At 33.0% G+C, this 19,674-nt stretch overlaps 2 protein-coding genes across 2 annotated transcripts; both read left to right on the top strand.

The window, feature by feature from the left end:
* Nucleotides 1-10,714: 10,714 nt before the first annotated feature.
* LOC122293757 lies at nt 10,715-12,515 on the top strand. The gene is made up of 2 exons (XM_043102241.1): nt 10,715-11,869; nt 12,027-12,515. The coding sequence occupies exons 1-2, from the start codon at nt 10,715-10,717 to the stop codon at nt 12,513-12,515; spliced, it is 1,644 nt and encodes a 547-aa protein (XP_042958175.1).
* A 354-nt stretch (nt 12,516-12,869) lies between these two features.
* Nucleotides 12,870-16,620, top strand: LOC122293756 (ATP-dependent DNA helicase PIF1-like). Its single transcript, XM_043102240.1, has 5 exons — nt 12,870-13,802; nt 14,610-14,880; nt 15,353-15,431; nt 16,017-16,137; nt 16,606-16,620. Exons 1-5 carry the CDS (start codon nt 12,870-12,872, stop codon nt 16,618-16,620), a joined length of 1,419 nt encoding a protein of 472 aa, XP_042958174.1.
* Nucleotides 16,621-19,674: the final 3,054 nt, after the last annotated feature.

Below are 19,674 nucleotides of genomic sequence, written 5' to 3'. Positions count from 1 at the left end.
TCATCGCTATTCGCATACGATCACATGCAATCGAATAATTGAGTGTCTTGAAATTTCTGAAAAATATTTCTGATATTTAAATTAGCAATCACAAGTAAAAACCTATTTTTTATATCAGATAGCTTTCACATATCTAGATTGTCTTTGTATGTAGAGTTCGTAAGACTTTTGTTATCATATGACAGCGGGTTTATCAACGGAACATCTTTGATGCCTAAGTCAATAATCATAATGGAAACTCCATTTTCTATATCAATGAATTAGATAGCTTTCATGTATTTAGGTTGTATGTGTATATAGAGTTCGTGAAACTTCTGTTATTATATGATAGCGGGTTTATCCGCTATTTAAAATTACTTTAACCCCGAAGTTACCACCTTTTGGCAAGATGGCATCCTTAATATCACTTTTCTAATGTATATATTGACTATCAATTTGAAGCAGATTCAGCTACAACATGAACCTTTGATACGTTTCTAAAGAATTAATAAAGAAATAATTATCCTAATCAACTATTTATTTATATATTTATTTTGTCTATTTTGATGATTGACATTTGTCGGAATCAGGCTTAATTTCAAAGTACTTTATCACGTGGTGACAACATGGATTTCATATTTAATAATTCCCACGGGCAATATGTGGTCACTAAAAAAAGACGATGATTAATAAAAAAACAAAAAAAAATCTCAATAATGCCTTCTCCATATCTTTGCTTCCACAATAAGAAATTTTTTAAGACACGAGTCTATGACAATTAATTTAATCGTAGATTCTCTTCGACTGATGCAGTGCCACATATGCCTTCTTTGTGTATGTGGAAATGCTCCGTAGGGTCACTAAGTCTAATAGTAACTTAAAAAGGACCCAACGACATTGATGAGAATTTAAATTAGCTAGCCATGGGTTTGTGTCAAACATAAAAGATTAGTCTAAAATATCGCAGGGTGGGGCTGCTATATATAATAGCTTGATACATAGATTGATGCTTACGGTGCGCAATTATTGAGAAAAAACTGTATCAGAAAAGATTGAATACGATTTTATATATAAAAATATTAATGATTTTTAGAGCTAATTAATATAAAAGTATATATTTTTCTTGCATAACATAAATAATAATTAATAATGAATCGAGTTGATCATAATCATTATGATCAGTAGGTGACCCGCAAATTTCATAGTGGGAAATCTAGAAGCTAGCTTGATTTAAAAGCACATTGATTGCTGCACCAATGTACTTCCACTCACCATATATATATATATAGTGCATCCCATCGTTCACGGAAGTATAAAGTCTTACAGCTGTTGCCTAACTTGCCTTAAAAATAATTAAAAAAAGGATTATAACTGTTCACAACAATAATAATAATAATAATAATCATACATTAAAAACTCTGCAATTCAATTTTAAATATTATTTAATATTTAAACATGCAGTTGAGTGCATTTAAACTTTAACTTCTGTGGCCTCACAACTGACAAAACAAACAAACGATGCTTACCCTCTTAATCTACTCTACTATTATTTATTATTATTTTATTATTATCTTTTACTTTATCTTTAATATTATTTAATATTTTATTTTTATTTTTTATTTTTTTTACTACTATTTTACAATTAAATTTTCTCCTCTTTTTATCTTTTCTTTCTAAATTACTTTTAACGTTTCTCACTTTCTTAAAGATTTATAGCTAAACGAAAAAATAAATAAATAAATAAAGCGGAATATATAAAGGGACAATGCTACGGTTACCGCTCCCAACTCCCGCTGGGAGCTACCGTTAGTGTAAAATGAAAAATGTTTTTTTCATATTTGTTTAGATTTATTTTTTTAATACTATTAAATAATTTTTTTTAAAAAACAAATTTACAACATCATTCAAAAACACTTACTTAATCACTAAGTAAAAAAAAAAATATATTAAATATGATGTTATATCATGCTGATGGTCTTTCGAGTAGAGTAATTAATCTACAGATGTAACGGGTCGAAGACAGACTTTGTCGAGCATCCAAACAAGTCGTAATTCACCAAAAAGCAAAACCAGAAACCGCTTTAAGGATGCCTGGTTTTCATTCGGTGGAAAAGAATCTACTTCTCAGTACAAATACATTGCATGTGGGTTTTCCTTGTATGTATTATCACGTACACAAACCTCCCACATTCCTCTCACGAAATAAAACTGTTCTCCATTGACCCACCCCGACTCCTATCATTTCGCTCCTCACCTTCTCTTTCCTCTCACTTATTTTTTCTACTTTTTTTTTGCCCTATCTCATAGAATTTGCATGTGGGTTTCCGTTTTTGTTGATAAAGCTCTGTATGAAGAGATTTTGGCTGTTGTCTTCTTTGGTTTTCTCTTTTTTGCTCTGTTTGGAGGGTTTTCTGATGGAAAACGGTGCGGATTCGACCTCCCGGGATTTTTTCAGCTGTACCCATGTCTAACATCTTCGGTTTCAGTGGTAAACTCTCGATTGCTTTAGAAAAACATAAATGATATACTTTAAGTGTTCTTCTAAATGACATACTCAGTAAAGAATTCATCAAAATTAAACTGTTAACCTCTCTCTCTCTCTCTCTCTCTCTCTCTCTCTCTTTCAACAAAAACGGTGACCCTCTGTTTTAGACCAGACAACTCTGATCCGTAAGATTTTTACAGGTCTTCTGTAGCTGTCAGGCGCCGCAACTATGATACTACATCGCTTTTCTGTATCTGTTAGGCCGCAGCTATGATGCTACATCTCTTGTCTCTTGTCGAGAGATACTTCACGAAAGATGTTATGAAGCAATAGAGTGATACTTTGTCATAATTTTCTCTATAAAAGAATTATTCAGCTCATCTTCTTTCGCATCTCATCTTCTTCACTTTTCTAAATTTAGTCTGTATTCTTACTCTGTAATCTCTTTCTGCTTTCTCACTTTGCAATGGCTCAACAATCTTCCCATCACCAATATATGAGGTATTCTGCACCTCGTTCACCAGTTGTTTCTGCTTTTTCTTCTTCCGTAGGTGCTATAATGCAATCCAATAATGATCTGACTAATAAGTCAGATAATGAAATTATCTACGAGCTTGTGAGTCTCGGTACTCGATACTCATCAACCCTTGTCGCATATTCTCAGCGACTACAATCTAGGACTGGTGGGGTTGACAAACTCCACAAGAATATTTTTATCCTTCAGCGGCTTCTTATGGAGTCCAACATGAAGATAGAAGCAGTAAAGCGAGAGAACAGAGATTTAAAATCTTTGCTTAACTCTTCTTTTCGAGTGGCTACTCCTTTAGATAGGAAAGGCATGCAGATTTTTGAAGAGCAAGAGCGTTTAAAAATTGAGGCAAAGAGCCTTAAATTTCTGTAATTTTACTTTGTGATAATAAAATAATATTTCACAAATATTCATATTTGTGTTTCTATCTTCTGTTAGATCTTCTATGTGTTCCATTTTATTTCTCCTTTAATAATGCACAATTTCTTACAAAACCGTAATATGAATCTGAAATACTAATTGTATTTAAGAGATGGTATTTTAGATCTAATAATTTCATTCATCTCCTCCATGAATGTTCTCTAAATCCCAACTGAAGCTTCTCATTTTACAAATTTTGTTAGTTACAATTCACTTGTAAAATCTTTGCTTGTTATTTGGAAAAATTCCACGGGATCAAGATATCAACAATCATGACAGTGTTGCTGCTCTCCTTCTAAACAGATTGATTCACATGAATAACATCAGTTGTTTCAGTATACTGAATGAGATGTACTTATTTCTTCTGTTCTTTATTTTAGGGCATTTCACCCCTCTCTTACTTGCTGTTGAGCAGTGCATAGCGGTGTTGCTGATTGCTGAACGTGTTGCTGATTACTATTATTTACTTTCATGAGAAAGTTTTGCATAGTTACTTTTTTAACATTTTATTTCCTTTCTTTGTGTCCGTTTATATAAGGATGTTTTAGTCTTTAGTGAGATTGTGTCAGTGATATTTTTTCAAAAGAATTTCAGACCACACAAAATCTTTCATTCTCGACTTCGTATTCCTCCCAAGTTCTCTCTCTAAACTCAGACCCATCCTTATCTCGACGTTCCTTCCTTTATTATCTGTCTTTCTAATGCATTATTGATATGCCTGTGCTCGAGATCTGTGTGATATCTTCCAAAGTCATCACCAAATCTTGCACTTGTGTCTAAAACAAAGCAAACAATATATAAAACCAAATGAAAACAGGGTATGGGTATCCCAAGTGGGCAGCCCTAATTGAAATGATCTGTCATTTATTAAATGGATTCACGAAGTCTTTCCTCTTTTTCGTCTTTTATGTTTTTAATGAAAGGAGGTCAAGCTGCAACGTTTTGAAAAACAAAAAGTCACTTCACAGACTAAGTGAAAAAAAAAAACAAACTGCAACCTGTTGTATTTAGGACACGCTAAAAATATAGGTTGACAGTCTTATCCTAATACTCTTTTTTTGTCATTTTATTAAGATATAAGTTTATTTAAAATTGCCTACTACTTAATTAATTAAATTAAATTTAAATTAAATTATGTCCGCTTAAAAAGTTTACAGCAACAATACTTGCTAGAAATGATTGATTGAAACAAAAAAAAAAAAAAATGCAGATTATGTACAGATGGATGACACTTTGAATTATGGAAGCTTGAGGCAGTTTCAAGATCAAAATTGGATTGCTTGCCTTTTAGTGCGTGTCACCTTTTTCCCTAAAATCTAATCCCATAAATTTCCATAAAAATTAAAATCCATCTATCAGGAGGGACTACAGACTGATGGTCCACTTGTTGAGAATTATTGACATTCGTATTAAGGCAATTGGGCCCAGCTTTATGACTGGAGACCAGAGGCGTACGAGCTAAAGGGATAGCTGCCGAAGAAATAGATATATATATATATATTTTTTTTTAACTTAGCGATTAAGTAAGTGTGAATTTTATTTTTTATTTTTAATATTTAAGAGTATTTTAAAAATACATGAAAAAAAAAAAAAAGATTTTTACACTTGTCGGGGCCCAAATGAGGCGGTGGCTGTACAGCCACTCTTCTTATAAAATAATTCTATTGCAAATTTTTTATTATTTTTGTAAAATTCTTATAAATTAGGGAAAAAAAATCTTTAAAATTTACGCACCAGCTTTGAGGACATCCACAACTGCATCTTCGGGTGATTTGGCATATCTTTGATCATCATGGATGATGGAGACCGCATCGCAATCTGAGGTGATGTAGTTGATCATTTTCAACAGCAAAAAGTAGAGAGATTTTAGTACTAAAGCATGTTCTTTACGAGAAGATGTAATGGTTTATGCATATCAATTTCCAGACTCCATCACTCCAAATAATTTAGTTTCTATAAAAAAAAAATTGATAAACAAATTAATTATGTGTCAATATATTTAACTGTTAATTAATTCTCATATTTGTATGACTAAATTAAATTGTTATTATTAAAAGAATATAATCTTAAGATCGCATTAGATTTAAAGAATGATTTTGGATAACATATCTATCACAATTTTGGATGATAATTTAATATGAACTGGTTTAAACCTGTATATGAACAAATATTTTTTTATTTTTTATTAAATATTTTGTATATGAATAATAAATAAATAAAATTAAATTAATTTTAAAAAAATAAATGTAAAAAAAATTAAAAACAAATTTAAAAATTTAAAGGAAGAAGCGGACACAAATTAGCGAGTGCACCAGCTGGTTCTTTATTGTGCATGTGATTTTCAAGTTTTCAACTATCAAGGGTACAATCAAAATCAAATTAGGATTTGGCAAATCCTAATGAAGTTGACAACAATGGAGACATGAGAGGATTTCGATGGGCAGAAGAATAGTAATTTTCTACTAATATCTTAAATCAATACTTCAAATGTATTGCCATCTTCCACTAAATTTTGTCTTCTGTAATGAAGACAATGGTGTCAAGTAATTGGACAAACATCATACAAATATGACTAAAGATATACAGTAATAGATTATAAGTCATCATGAATCCACAGAAGGATTTGGTTGCAGCAGTGGTTTTGAATGGTGATAAGACATCTGGATGATTGAGGACAACAGTAACCTTGAATAATTGAGTAGGCCCCACCCGATTAGGAAACGTACTGGTTGGAGATTTAAATAATTCAATAATTGCCCTCACTACTCATTTTTTTATTTTCCATCTATCACTGAAAGAAATAATATTGCTTACTTTATAATGGTTCACAGAATCACACATATGAACTAATGAAAGCAACTAATTAAATAAATAAATTAATCAATCAATCAAACAACTAATTATTTCCTCATCGTTACTTTATAATGGTTGAACTAATGAAAGCAACTAATTAAATAAATAAATTAATCAATCAATCAAACAAATCTAGCTAGCTAGGCCATTTTACCCATGAAATTGAGAGTTTTTGATCTTTTTTCTACTAAGATCTTAATTAACCCACCTCTTGTGATTAATTACCTAAAAAGAGACAGCTAGATAACTCAGGAAAGTTTGCATGCATACGTGGTGAATTGATATTGAATATAGCTCAATTGCTCAAAAAATGAAATTGACTGACAATATATATTTTGATTGATTAAAGGGTTCCAATCACATGGGTATTTGCTGAAATGTTGTACAGAGATGGGACCCGTACGCCTACGCATTCGAGGCGGATGAGGAAGATGTGAGTTTGGTTTTTAGGAATCGGGCATGGAGGATGACTCGATTCCTGTCATAAGATCCCACCATTCCTGTCTTTATTTGTAGAATTAATTCAAAAGTAGCAAAGTAACGAACAAAAAAGTCAAGCAAATGATCTGTAAAAAGATATCTTGTCCCAAGATATGGTAATAAAAAACAAAAGTGAATGTCATCACGTTAATTTATTACCGATAATGCCAAACATTCCCGCAAGTGGAAACAATCATGAAATATTTAATCATATAGAATGACTAAAAAAAACAGGTCTTTCTTTTCTTTATTTAAGATAACAATAATTTAAATATATATTTGTATTTTAAGTAAACAATATCTTCTATTGATTAAATTATATTTTTAAATCCATATTAAATAGATAAGATATAACTCATTCAATCATTTAAATTTATTAAGCAGATGATTTATTAATTTGTATGTTGTGCGGACTTTTTTGAGGATACTGGTCTTTAATTTCAATGTTAGTAGTTAGGATGGGACGAGTGGTTTTTTTATAATGATGTTACATCAAATTTCATAATGGCAGTATATATATATATATATATATATATATATATTGGCTTGATATTTTATAGGTTAGAGATATATTCCTATTAATGCCACATGCATTCGATCCACAGTAATCGTCTTTGCTTTCTCATCTAAAATAGTAATTTCAATACTAAATAATATTCTTATCTCACTCTTATCCTTATCTTGACGTTCCTTTATCACACAATAAATGGTGTGTTGGCATGGTACTAGACTTAAAAGTAGCACAACTCATTTAAAATATAAAATAATAAATCAATTAACATGTTTTTTTATTGACACACCACATAAAAAATATTGACATATTGATCTACTTAAATAAAAAAATATATATTTGTTTTTTGAATTTTTTATTAATATATATAATAAATCCTAAGCTTGGTAAATGGGGGGTACGTGGTATATAAATCCTACGTATATATAGCCCCATGGTCGGGAGCTGCACGTAATTTCTCAAACCAATCATGACTCATATCAATCTGGTTTTACCCCGACAATATCTATCCTGCTTGTACACACAAGATATAAATGTTCCTTTGCTTTTGATATTTTCACTATAAAGACTTCTTAAAATAATCCATGATAAGTTTCAAAATAATCCATGATATGTAAAAGCATTATTCTCATGCAAAAAATATGTTACATATAGATATAATAATAGTTATAAAAATATGGAATCATTATCATGATCAATGTTGAATTATTGCACTATGTACGTACTGGTGATAGGACGTCTGGATGATTAAGAATAACAGGCACCTTAAAACGGTCTTTATGGCTCATTTGTATTCACTTCTAACTTGGTCTCGCATAGCTGATTCAGTTTTTGTTTCAGAAGGTACGTATTTCCTTAGTTTTATTTCTTTTTTTATGGTAAGGAAAATCTGCCTACACATAATCTGCCTGTGTATATATATGTATATATATATATATATAATACAATTAAAACTTACAATGACTTTTGTGTCTAAACAGGAATTGTCCTCATCAAGAGATCTAAATATATAAAAGACTCTCTATTGTTCATTTCAAGACCTGTAAGTGCCTTTATATATATATATATATATATTATATCTCTTTTTGCTGGTCCCTACTTATAATTTTTTTGTGGATCCTTGCTTTGAATGGCAAATTAATTTTGAGAAATATTTTATTCAAGAATTTTGATATGTGATATCGATCTATGTTTTTTATAAGTTTCATTTTCATGGTATTTTTTCATTTCATGTGTTATTTTCTTATCTTCATTTTCTTGTTGATTTAAACTATAAATAATTTGGTTGTATGTATTTTTCAACATATGAATCAAAAATTGTTTATAGCATTTAAAATGCATCATGGAGGTATGGATTTCGCATTAAGCAATTATTATTTATTCATTTAATTTTGGTTGTGTGGAACAGTATCCAACTTTTAGAAGAATCATTTGCTTCGTTAACATAATGAGTAGTGGTAAGCTTGTGTTAATAAGTTATGTAGCATTTGTTTTGAAATAGTAATATTAGTTTTATAAAAGTTAAGTTTGGAAACTATTTTTTGAAGATTAAAGAAAACAACGGGCGGAAAATATCCCGTATAAAGATTTACCAGAAGAGAAAAATGATGAACTCTGTAGAAAACGGAAAGAAATATATGCTAAAAAAAAGGCATCTAGCAGCGATTCCCTCCAATTAAAAGATTCAACTTCGTTTGATGGTGATCAACTGACTATATCAATTGATGAACGTTTAAATGATGATGTCCAACATATAAACATCATTCAAGACTTTACTGTTCTACAAAATGTGTCAAAGAGACAACGGATTTTCCATTCTGATATTGACATCGGTGAACTGATTTCATCTCATGGAGTATGTGTTCCTCCTGGTGTAAATCTCTGTGTGGTTGATTCAGAGGCAACTTTATCATTAAACAATGTGATAGATCGTTCAAATTGTCCGAGTCATTCTATGGATTTTCTGACACGTAAATCAGGAAATACATACATAGATGAAACAACCGTCTCTAATCAGTTTCTGATTCAACAGGTTTTCCTGGAATTATTTTGTCATCTTTCGTATTCAAACATCCTTCTGTTCTTTTTCATTGAAATTTGGGAACATTCTATTCAAATAGGCTCCATGTGTTGTTCAGGAACAGTCAAGTTTTGAAACAAGTATATCGCCACCTTGTAAGGGTAAGAAACCAGTATAATTATATTATTCATTCTTCTGATTCCATTCTCAACTCTTGTCACTCTTCCAGTAGTGTCTTTGGTCAAATCATTCAAAAAACAATCGATGAGTTTACACCTATTGTCTTATATTCACTTTTGAACTCAATAGGTGAGGGGCATCGCCGCTCTGCTGGACTTAGGCAATTATTACAAGTCGTGCCATCTTAAGCATATTCTTTGCCGTATGTGCCTTGTTGCAGACATTGTAAAGCAAAGCGATTCTATCATGAAACAAACGGATTTTGTTGTGCTGATGGGACAATTTCTTTGGCTACAAATGCCATTCCTGATCAACTTTATGATCTTTTCACCTCTAACACAGATGAATCTGCGCATTTTAAGACCTATGTTCGAACTTATAATAACAAGTTCGCGTTTACATCGTTTGGAGTTAAATTCAATGAAGATCTTTGCAGACGGAATAAAGGAATTTATACCTTTCGAACTCAGGGACAGATCTATCACTGTATCAATGATTTAATCCCTTTAAATGGCCGTCCTTCTTATCTTCAATTGTATTTCTATGATACAGAGCATGAATTAGAAAATCGCATTTCTGATTCAAACAGAATGAATCCATCAATTATAGCTCAACTCATTGATATTCTTCACATCAATCCATATTCTCTGTTCTTTCGGTCTCTTGGTGATTTGTCAAATTTGAAAAATCAAGTAATCCATATAAGATCAGATGTTGGTCTAGATCAATGTGTATTCAATGTCCCGACATCTTCACAAGTTGCAGCAATATGGGTTGAAAATGAAGATCCAGATCAGCTAAGAGGATGAGACATTTGTGTCTTTAGTCATTCTGGTGGAAGTCATACAGTTCAATATTATTTTGGCTGCTATGATCCACTTCAGTATCCGTTGTTATTTCCTCTTGGCGATACTGGTTGGCACCAAGGCATTCAAAGGGTCAATAGAGGAAGCACATTAACAAGTAACGAAACAACCCGATCAATAGATCCTCACCGATCAATATCAGCAGAAGAATTACTTAGAAGAGAACATCGAGGTTATAGTGTAATCTTAATCTTCTCATTTTGTACTTAGTTTATAGACATCCAATTTTATAATATTTCATTCCCCTACAACTTTTGCAGCATTGAACAGAAAAAGGGAGGATCCAATTGTTTCGTGTCGTGAATATTATTGCTACAAGTTACAAATCAGAGAAAAGGTCAGATCAATTTTGTTACTGTCTGGTCGCCTATTGCAATAATTTGTTGTCGATATGTATGTTAAGATCGAGACATCAAGATTAGATTATTTCCGTAGCAAACAACAACATATTCGATCTGAGTTATATCAAGGTATTGTTGATACCATTACACTTGGGGAAACTGATGCTTCTAATGTTGGAAAACGGATTATTCTGCCTTCGTCATTTATTGGGGGTCCAAGAGATATGCGAAAAAGATATATGGAAGCAATGGCTTTAGTTCAGCGTTATGGTAAACCAGACATTTTTTTAACAATGACATGCAATCCAAACTGGCAAGAAATTTCAAATGAATTACGCCTGCATAAGGAGAGTCAAAATCGGCCTGATTTGGTTGCTCGGGTCTTTCGTGCAAAATTAGAAGAATTAAAGGATCGATTATTCAAGCAGCAGATATTTGGAAAAGTCTTGGCATATGTTTATGTTATTGAGCACCAAAAAAGAAGGCTTCCACATGCGCATTTTTTAATTATATTACAGAGGAATTGGAAACTCTATGCACCTGAATCTTTTGATGAGATTGTATCGGCAAAAATACCTGATAAAAATACAAATTTGCACTTGCATAATGCTGTTATCAAGCATATGATGCATGGACCATGTGGAGTGTTGAATCCAACAAATGTTTGTATGAAAAAAAATGGTTGTTGCAAAAGCCAATATCCAAAAAGTTATGCATCAGGTACTATTGTTGGAAATGATTGCTTTCCAATATATAAGCGTTCTGACAATGGAATAACTGTCAAACTGAGAGGCCATAATTTGGATAACCGTTGGGTCGTTCCATATAATCCATATTTGCTTGCAACATTTGACTGTCACATTAATGTGGAGATTTTTTCTACGATAAAAGCAGTCAAATATCTTTATAAGTACGTTTACAAAGGGCATGATCGTGTTGCTTTCAATTTGGTTTCCCAACAAACCAATCAACAAATTGACAAAATCCAACAATTCCAATCGGCCCGATGGATTGCTCCACCTGAAGCTATGTGGAGAATATACGGCTTCATTGTTAATGAAATGTATCCATCAGTATATAGCTTACATTTACATCTTGAGGATAAACACCAAGTAACTTTTCGAGCAAATGAAGACTTAATCAATGTTCTCAACTCTGATCGATCTGCAAAATCAATGTTAACAGAATTCTTTGCATTAAACCAAGTAGATGAAAATGCCAGGACATTGTTATACAAAGAATTTCTAGAATTTTATGTTTGGAGCCAACAATACAAAGAGTGGACTCATCGGAAAAAAAAAAACTGTTATAGGTTGAATTGTTACAGCAAATCCATTTGAAGGTGAGAGGTATTATCTACAGATATTGCTAAATCATGTAAGAGGACCTTTGTCGTTTGAAGATCTTAGGACAGTTGATGGCGTCGTGGCTCCAACATTTCGTGAGGCAGCAACTATGCATGGTTTGCTACAAAGAGACAGTAGCTTACAAGATTGTTTACATGAAGCATCTCTATATCAAATGCCGTCCAGTTTGAGACGACTATTTGCAACTATTTTGGTTTATTGTAATCCAACCAATCCGAGAGAGCTTTGGGAACGTTTTGAGCAAGATATGTCAGTTGATTTTAGGTCGACTGAAGATTCTATGTCGGATGTAAGAATGCAAGTTTTGCGCTCAATCTCTTTTACACTTGAATCAATGGGGAAAGACATTAATTCGTTCTATCTTCTTGATGACAACATTTGTTTTGGTGAAGACCAACTCGAATCTAGGGAAATCGATGATGAATTGGCTGTTGAAATTCCAGAAGAAGATATTGTTGCATCAGAAACCCTTAATAGTAAATAACGACATGTCTATAATTCAGTTTTGGGAAAAGTTTTTTCTAATGAAGCTGCTACATTCTTTGTCGATGGCCCTGCTGGGACGGGGAAGACATTCCTGTACAAGGCACTTCTTGCCGCAGTAAGATCAAGAAAATTAGTCGCACTTGCAACTGCTTCATCTGGTGTTGCTGCATCCATCCTTCCTGGAGGTCGAACAACACACTCACGCTTTAAGATTCCACTAGATACTGATGAACATAACATATGTTGTGTCAGTAAACAAAGTGCCATCGCAAAGTTATTACGTGTGGCAAGGTTAATTATATAGGATGAGGCCCCTATGTCAAGAAAACAACATATTCAAGCATTAGATAAAATGCTACGAGACATTAATGATTCAGAGTTAACATTCGGTGGAAAAGTTGTCGTTTTTGGTGGAGATTTTCGCCAGGTTTTACCTGTGGTTCGTAAAGGAACAAGACAAGAACATGTTGATGCCAGTTTGGTTTCTTCTTACTTGTGGCCTACATTGATCAAGTTTCATTTGTCTGAAAATATGCGAGCAAGATTGGATCCAATCTTTTCAGAATATGTGTTAGAATTGGGCAATGGAATGCCACCAATTACAGTTGATGAAACTATAAAAATTCTTGATGGCATGCTTGTTCCTTACGAAGATGACTGTACTTCTTTGGATCATTTAATAGATGCTGTTTTCCATGATATTCATGAATATTCAATAAATATTTCAGCTATGATGAATCGGGCCATATTAACACCAAACAACAGTTATGTTGATGAAATAAATGCATTACTAATTCATAAATTTTCTGGTGAGCTTAAGCGATATTATAGCTTTGATGAAGCAATAGATACATCTGAACAGTCAATTATGGAAGATTTTTTAAATACTCTAACCCCAAATGGACTTCCTCCTCATGAATTGTTACTGAAGATAAACTGTCCTATCATGCTGCTTATAAACATTAATCCTTCAGAAGGACTATGCAACGGAACATGTCTAATTTGTCGGGCTTTTGATCAAAATGTCATTGATGCAAAAATCGCAGTTGGGCATCACAGCGGAAAAAGGGTCTTTATTCCAAGGATCCCATTCTTACCAAATGTTGATGAAAATAGTGGCTTCCCTTTCAAACGAACTCAGTTGCCTATCAGATTAAGTTTTGCAATGACTATAAATAAGTCACAAGGGCAAACATTGGATTTTGTTGGAATATATTTACCTCAACCTGTTTTCTCACATGGTCAATTATATGTGGCTTTATCAAGGGCAAAGACTGCATCTACAGTAAGGATTTTAATACGGCCAGTGTCAACTGAACGATCAGAAAAGAACGGCACAAAAAATATTGTCTATACGGAATTATTAAGATTAGCATCTTCAGATTAATGTTAAATGGGTAATGATTCGATTGTATAATTTCAGTTTAATTACTTCAACAACATTGTGCACTTAATAGAATTTTCTTTTCTGTATATTTAGTATTGTATTTTTTAATTTATTATACTCTTAAATTCTCTTTGCAATTTTTTTAATTTAATATTGCGTTGACTATACTTACACATTTAATATTTTTATGTGTGAACAGCTTTAAAGATGCGGACAGTTTATACATCAATAAAAGATATCACTCCAAGTACAAGAGACTGAAAAATCAAAATGATTGTGACAGAAAAGTCACCCAAACGAACAGGCCAACGCTCACCAGTGAAGTACCAAAGCCTAATATTGATTGATCCAGAGGTATAATATTTATTTCTATCTATTGTCCTATATTTTTTTTTTAGTGGATTAAAAACTGGTAAATGATTTTGTTATTTTTGCATTCTATCTATTGAGTTTTGTTTTCTATTTTTTATTTTTTTACTGCTAATTTGTTGGGTCTTTTGATGTTTGACTTTTTAAATCTTTGGCTTCCTTATATAAATGTCGACGATGTTCTATTAATTTAGTTATCTTCCTGTAACACATTTAAAAACAAAAATTTTACACATAACTCAAAACAATTTAAAATCAAAGAAAATCATTATACTCAATTATTTATTACAATTTATTTTTTGTAAATTATTTGTTACAATTTTTTATATTATACAGGGAAATCAGCTGCAAGCTACAATATTTGATAAGGATATTGACTCGCGACAAGATACTTTACACATTTTTCAGTCATATTACATCAGTAATGCATATGTGAAGCCATTGGATCCGAAGTATAGAATTGAAACATATGAATATCAATGGATCTTGAATGCTAAAACGATAATTGAGGAAGTTCCAATGGATGAAGGACAATTGGAACCACCAAAATACCAACTCATTCCATTCAATGAATTAGATGCTTACAAGAATTCAATTGCAGAAATAGGTAATTCACTCTTTATTTTAGAATATTTAATTATAAATATACTAAAAATTTAAATATTATTTGTCAGACATTTTAGTTGTTGCAATCCAAATCAAGCCATGTAGAGAGATAACTTTAGCACATGGACCAACAACTATTCAAGAGATATATGTTATCGATCAAGGGTAAAAATATTTTTTTAATAGTTAACTCTTTTTGAATTATGTTCCAATTTTTATTTCTTGCATATTTTGCTAATTCTTTTTTTTTTATTCCAATTTTGTAGCTTAAACCCCATATGTTTAACTATGTGGGGTCGATTTGTGCAAGATGAATGCAAAAAAATCTCAGAAATGATTGAGACAAAGCCAATTATACTTGGAACCAAAATAAGAGTTGGTTCTTATAATGGTAGTTTTAATAATTAACAATCTTATATTTTCTTTTACATTGTATATACTTGCATTAATTATGATGCCTATTTCTAATGAAGGATTATCTCTATCATCACGTCCGAAAAGTAAATTTATGACCAATCCTGTTATTCCTGAGGCAACTTCATTACAAGAGTGGTAATCATTACAAATAAGTCATTATTTGTTTCATACAATTTGAATATTGAAATTTTCATATTTTTATTTCTTATTTTGTATTTGTTTTTATGAATTTTAAGGGCAGCGATTAATTATTTATTACTCAAGAGTATTATTGCAAAAAACTTGACATACCCATCTGCATCTCTATCTTCTGTTGGCATTCGGGAAATAATCAAGAATTGTGATGTTGTTGAATTCATCAAAAGTTTGCAACCCATGGTGGTAAAATCCTATTCTTAGTAACAGATTCAAATATTTATACAATCAATTCTTCTAAAAAATTGTCTCTAATGTGATGCAGAAAGCAAAATTTTGGATAAAGGCGAAGATAATTGTGGTTGATTTGCGCCAAATATTTTTTTACATGTCATGTATTGGCTGTAATAAAGGAACTTGATATGATTACAATGATACATTCCTTTGTTACCATTGCAAACACGAAAGCATTTCCCAACCACGGTATGTATCTTTCAAATCTTTTGTTTGATAATTTATGTAATAGATTTAATGTATAGTTTTTATTGATTCTAACTTAAAATGATATTTCCAACAAATTTATAGTTGCCGAGCATATGTTAAACTCGACGATAGTACAGGAAGACTATCTGCTGTTATGCTTGGTGAAGTTGTAGAAGAAGCATTCGGTTGTTCAGCAGTTGAGCTTATGAATCATACTGGAGATGTACATCTTCTTATTTTCCATTCTCTTTATTGTTGTGAGTAAAAAAATCTATCTCAAAATTTTTAACATATTTCATACATTATCTATAAATACATTGAGGTTTATATTAAAAAAACTTTTAAAAGTAAATTATAACAAAAATCGTTGAAATTGATTTTTATATACTTGTCTATTATGTCAATTTTATTTTTATTTATAACATGCATAGTAATTTAATTAAAAATATTGCATTCAAAAATTTGTGTTAATTTAGAAGACATAAATTTACAGCATATAAGTTATTTAAATTTTTATTAATTATGCAATTATAATTAAAAATTCCCTTTGCAGGAACATTTATCATATATAGAAAATCTTGTGACACAAGTTTCACAGAAAGAATGAAAGATTGAACTTTTTGTAGACCTTGATCAACTCAACCAAAAGCAGTTCAAGAATTTCAATGTTGTCTCTATTGATGCTGTACAGGATGACACAAAATGATGGATCAGAATAAAAACATCAAATGACTCATATATATATTTTTTTATCATTTTGTGTTGATTTAGCAGTGAAGGTTGTACATCAGACTTTCAACCATGGTCTATGTCTTTGGGTGCCACAATCTATTATTGTTGTAGAAGACAACTTATTATGTTCCAATTTCTAAGACATACAGATGTTTTAATACAATTCCTATATTTTTCTTTTATACTATTATTTGCTTTCATGGAAAAGTTTTACATTTATAGTTTGCCTCCACTAGGCAAACGTCCCTTGGACATTTTAATTCTACTAGTATATATATATATATATAGTCATGCCCCTTATAGCCATGGCTGATTATGTGATGTCGTTTATAACTTCTACTTCTATGGGTTTGAAATATTCTTTATTCTTATTTTTTTTAATAGTTCTACATACTAACATTTTTACATACAAGATTTATTTTGTTAGTTTTCTTTTAAAATTCAAATTTTAAATTTTAATTAAATTTCATGATAACTGGTATATGGAGAAACAAATTTTTTTGTAAGTTTTTCTTAAATACATTTAACATTTTCATTGTTTTTTAATTTTGTAGATGTATGGTATCCTTTATTCCTACCAAATCTTTTTCTTTTTCTTTTTTTTTTAAATGAGGACTGCACCTCCATTATTTATTAATAAATCCACACATATATGATATGGTGGAGAAAAACCTTATATACCAGCCGACTCAATCAAACAAATCAAGCCAAACACAACAGTAAAGAATCAATCTGAAAAAACCAAATGAAGTCAAATTAAAATCAAAGGCTTAGAATACTCAGCTTATTCATTCGAATGAGACCTCTCAATCTACTTGGCAGCACATCACCAGCAAAATATTTCCTTGTGATGCCTCACTCGCCTTGACGTGCCAAGAAATCTGCCACTTGATTACCTTCTTTAAATTGGTACTTTATAGAGAAATGAAAACCTTGTAACTCCTCCTCTAATAATTCCCAAAAGTCTCATAAGTACTAGGAGTAAATTCCATATGTGAGCCATCCCACCACCAATGCCGAGTTACTTTCAATACAAATATTCTGATATCCCAAATCTTTACAAAGCCGAACACCACTAGTAAGAGCACGCAACTCCTCTCCATTGTTAGTACCAGACTCAAAATTTTCAGAGAAAGAGGCCTTGATATTACCAGATGAGTCCTACGATATCCTGTTACTGTAAATCTTTTCTTGAGTATCAATTTCAAGAGCATTGTGGATTATAATTAGGAATTTTGTCAATGGATTTCATCTACTTTTTCATTCTTTCAATAGCAACTGGAAGGGGGAGAAGGGTGTTGAGGCCCTATAGAAGGGAGAGGGAGAAAGGACTAAGAGGAGTAGGAATTAGAACGGTGCGTTTTGATTTAAAAAATAAATAAAAAGTATAAATCAGATGTCAATGTGGTGTATGATGACAAATAAAATTTCTCATTAAGTAAAATGAAGCATCTTGAAAACTAATTTGCATTGTTGGATCAACAAATAATGTCGTCATCTAAAAATGCTATTGGCAGGAGAGTGAGGAAGGCAGCCTTTCATTTTTCCAACATCAACACCCACCTTAACGGGTGTCATTCAGGCAGCTACAAGAATATCATGTTCTGCCATTGATTAACTTCGACATCACGTATTCGACACTCCCCTCTCTGTTCTCTCTCGAAGGCAGAGTAGGGGTTTTTTGCCCTACCCCAGTGTAGGTTTCAAATCGGCCGTTTTCAGTGCCGTTCAGCCGCGAGAAGTGGTAGCGGGGGGTCCATAGGGATGGACGAGGAGATCCGGGCCAGATACAAGAGACTGTCTCTCACTGCAGCTGAGTCTGCAGAGGTTGTTGTTGAAGCGGACCGAATCGAAGACGTGAGGGCTCGGGGGGAGAAATGCCTGGTAGTGAGGTTACTGACCGAGAGACACTACAATCGGGAAGCTTTCAAACAGACCATGCGACGAATCTGGCGTCCGAACAGAAGCATCAGGTTCCGAGACCTCAATCCGAATCTGCTGCTAGTGGAGTTCGACGACCCATGAGATAAGGTACGTGTTCTTACCGATGGCCCTTGGAATTTTGACAAACAATTAGTTTTGACTAAGGAATTTGAGGGGCATTTACAAGTCCATGAAATTTCCCTAACTGAAGCACTTTTCTGGGTCCGGATTCATGACCTACCGTTAATAGCATGTAATGAATATGTGGGCAAGTTGATTGGGGCGTCTCTGGGCAGAGTTGTTGAAGTAGATGTGGACTATGACGATTTAGCATGGGGTGAATTTATGAGGGTCAGGGTAGCACTGGATGTAACAAAACCACTAATGAGGCGTAAGAGGGTTTCTATAGGTACAGTGAAGGACTGCTGGGTGAGTTTCACCTATGAGAGACTACCGGATTTTTGTTATCAATGTGGGAAGATGGGGCATTCTCAGAGGGACTGTGAGGTGCGGGAGAATCGGGATGGTGTAGATGAAATTCCACCCTATGGACAATGGTTGAGGGCAGCGGCACCAACAGGATGGGCAGGTAACTCCCGAACCCCTAACCCCAAACCCCACGGCCCAGGACCGTCACCGGGCCCTCCGGATAGTGGGGCGACCCAGTCGGAGGATATAAGGGAGAAACCAGCAGGAGGGAGAGGAAAGGAAATGGTTGAGAAGAACCAGCTTTTCAACGTACCAATCCATACCGAGTTGACGGGTGGGCAAAGGATCGAACCCGACTTAGCAAAAGGGGAAAACCTGAACAAAAGAGTTGGCTTCGAGGTAGGAGGCAGTTTGGAGATGGAGGAGGATGCGGGGTCTAACCTTCAACCTGTCATAATCCTAGACCATGACTCAACTAGGCATCCTGCTCTATGTCCAGTAATGGAACAGGTCAAGCGTAAGAAGAAGTTTAAAGAAAGGAAGCGGGCAAAGCCCCCTGTGGCAGAAGCAGAGAGTACAGGGTTGGGAACAAGGAAAAGGGTAGCCTCCCCTATCGAGCAGGACGATTTGAGGGCTGCGAAAAAGTTTTCCACAGGCTTACCGGCGGATGTGATTG

This window comes from Carya illinoinensis, chromosome 14 (assembly GCF_018687715.1).
Source record: "Carya illinoinensis cultivar Pawnee chromosome 14, C.illinoinensisPawnee_v1, whole genome shotgun sequence".
Lineage (NCBI taxonomy): Eukaryota > Viridiplantae > Streptophyta > Magnoliopsida > Fagales > Juglandaceae > Carya > Carya illinoinensis.
Note: the sequence above shows the minus strand (reverse complement) of the source record. Positions and strands in the feature narration are given on the sequence as shown.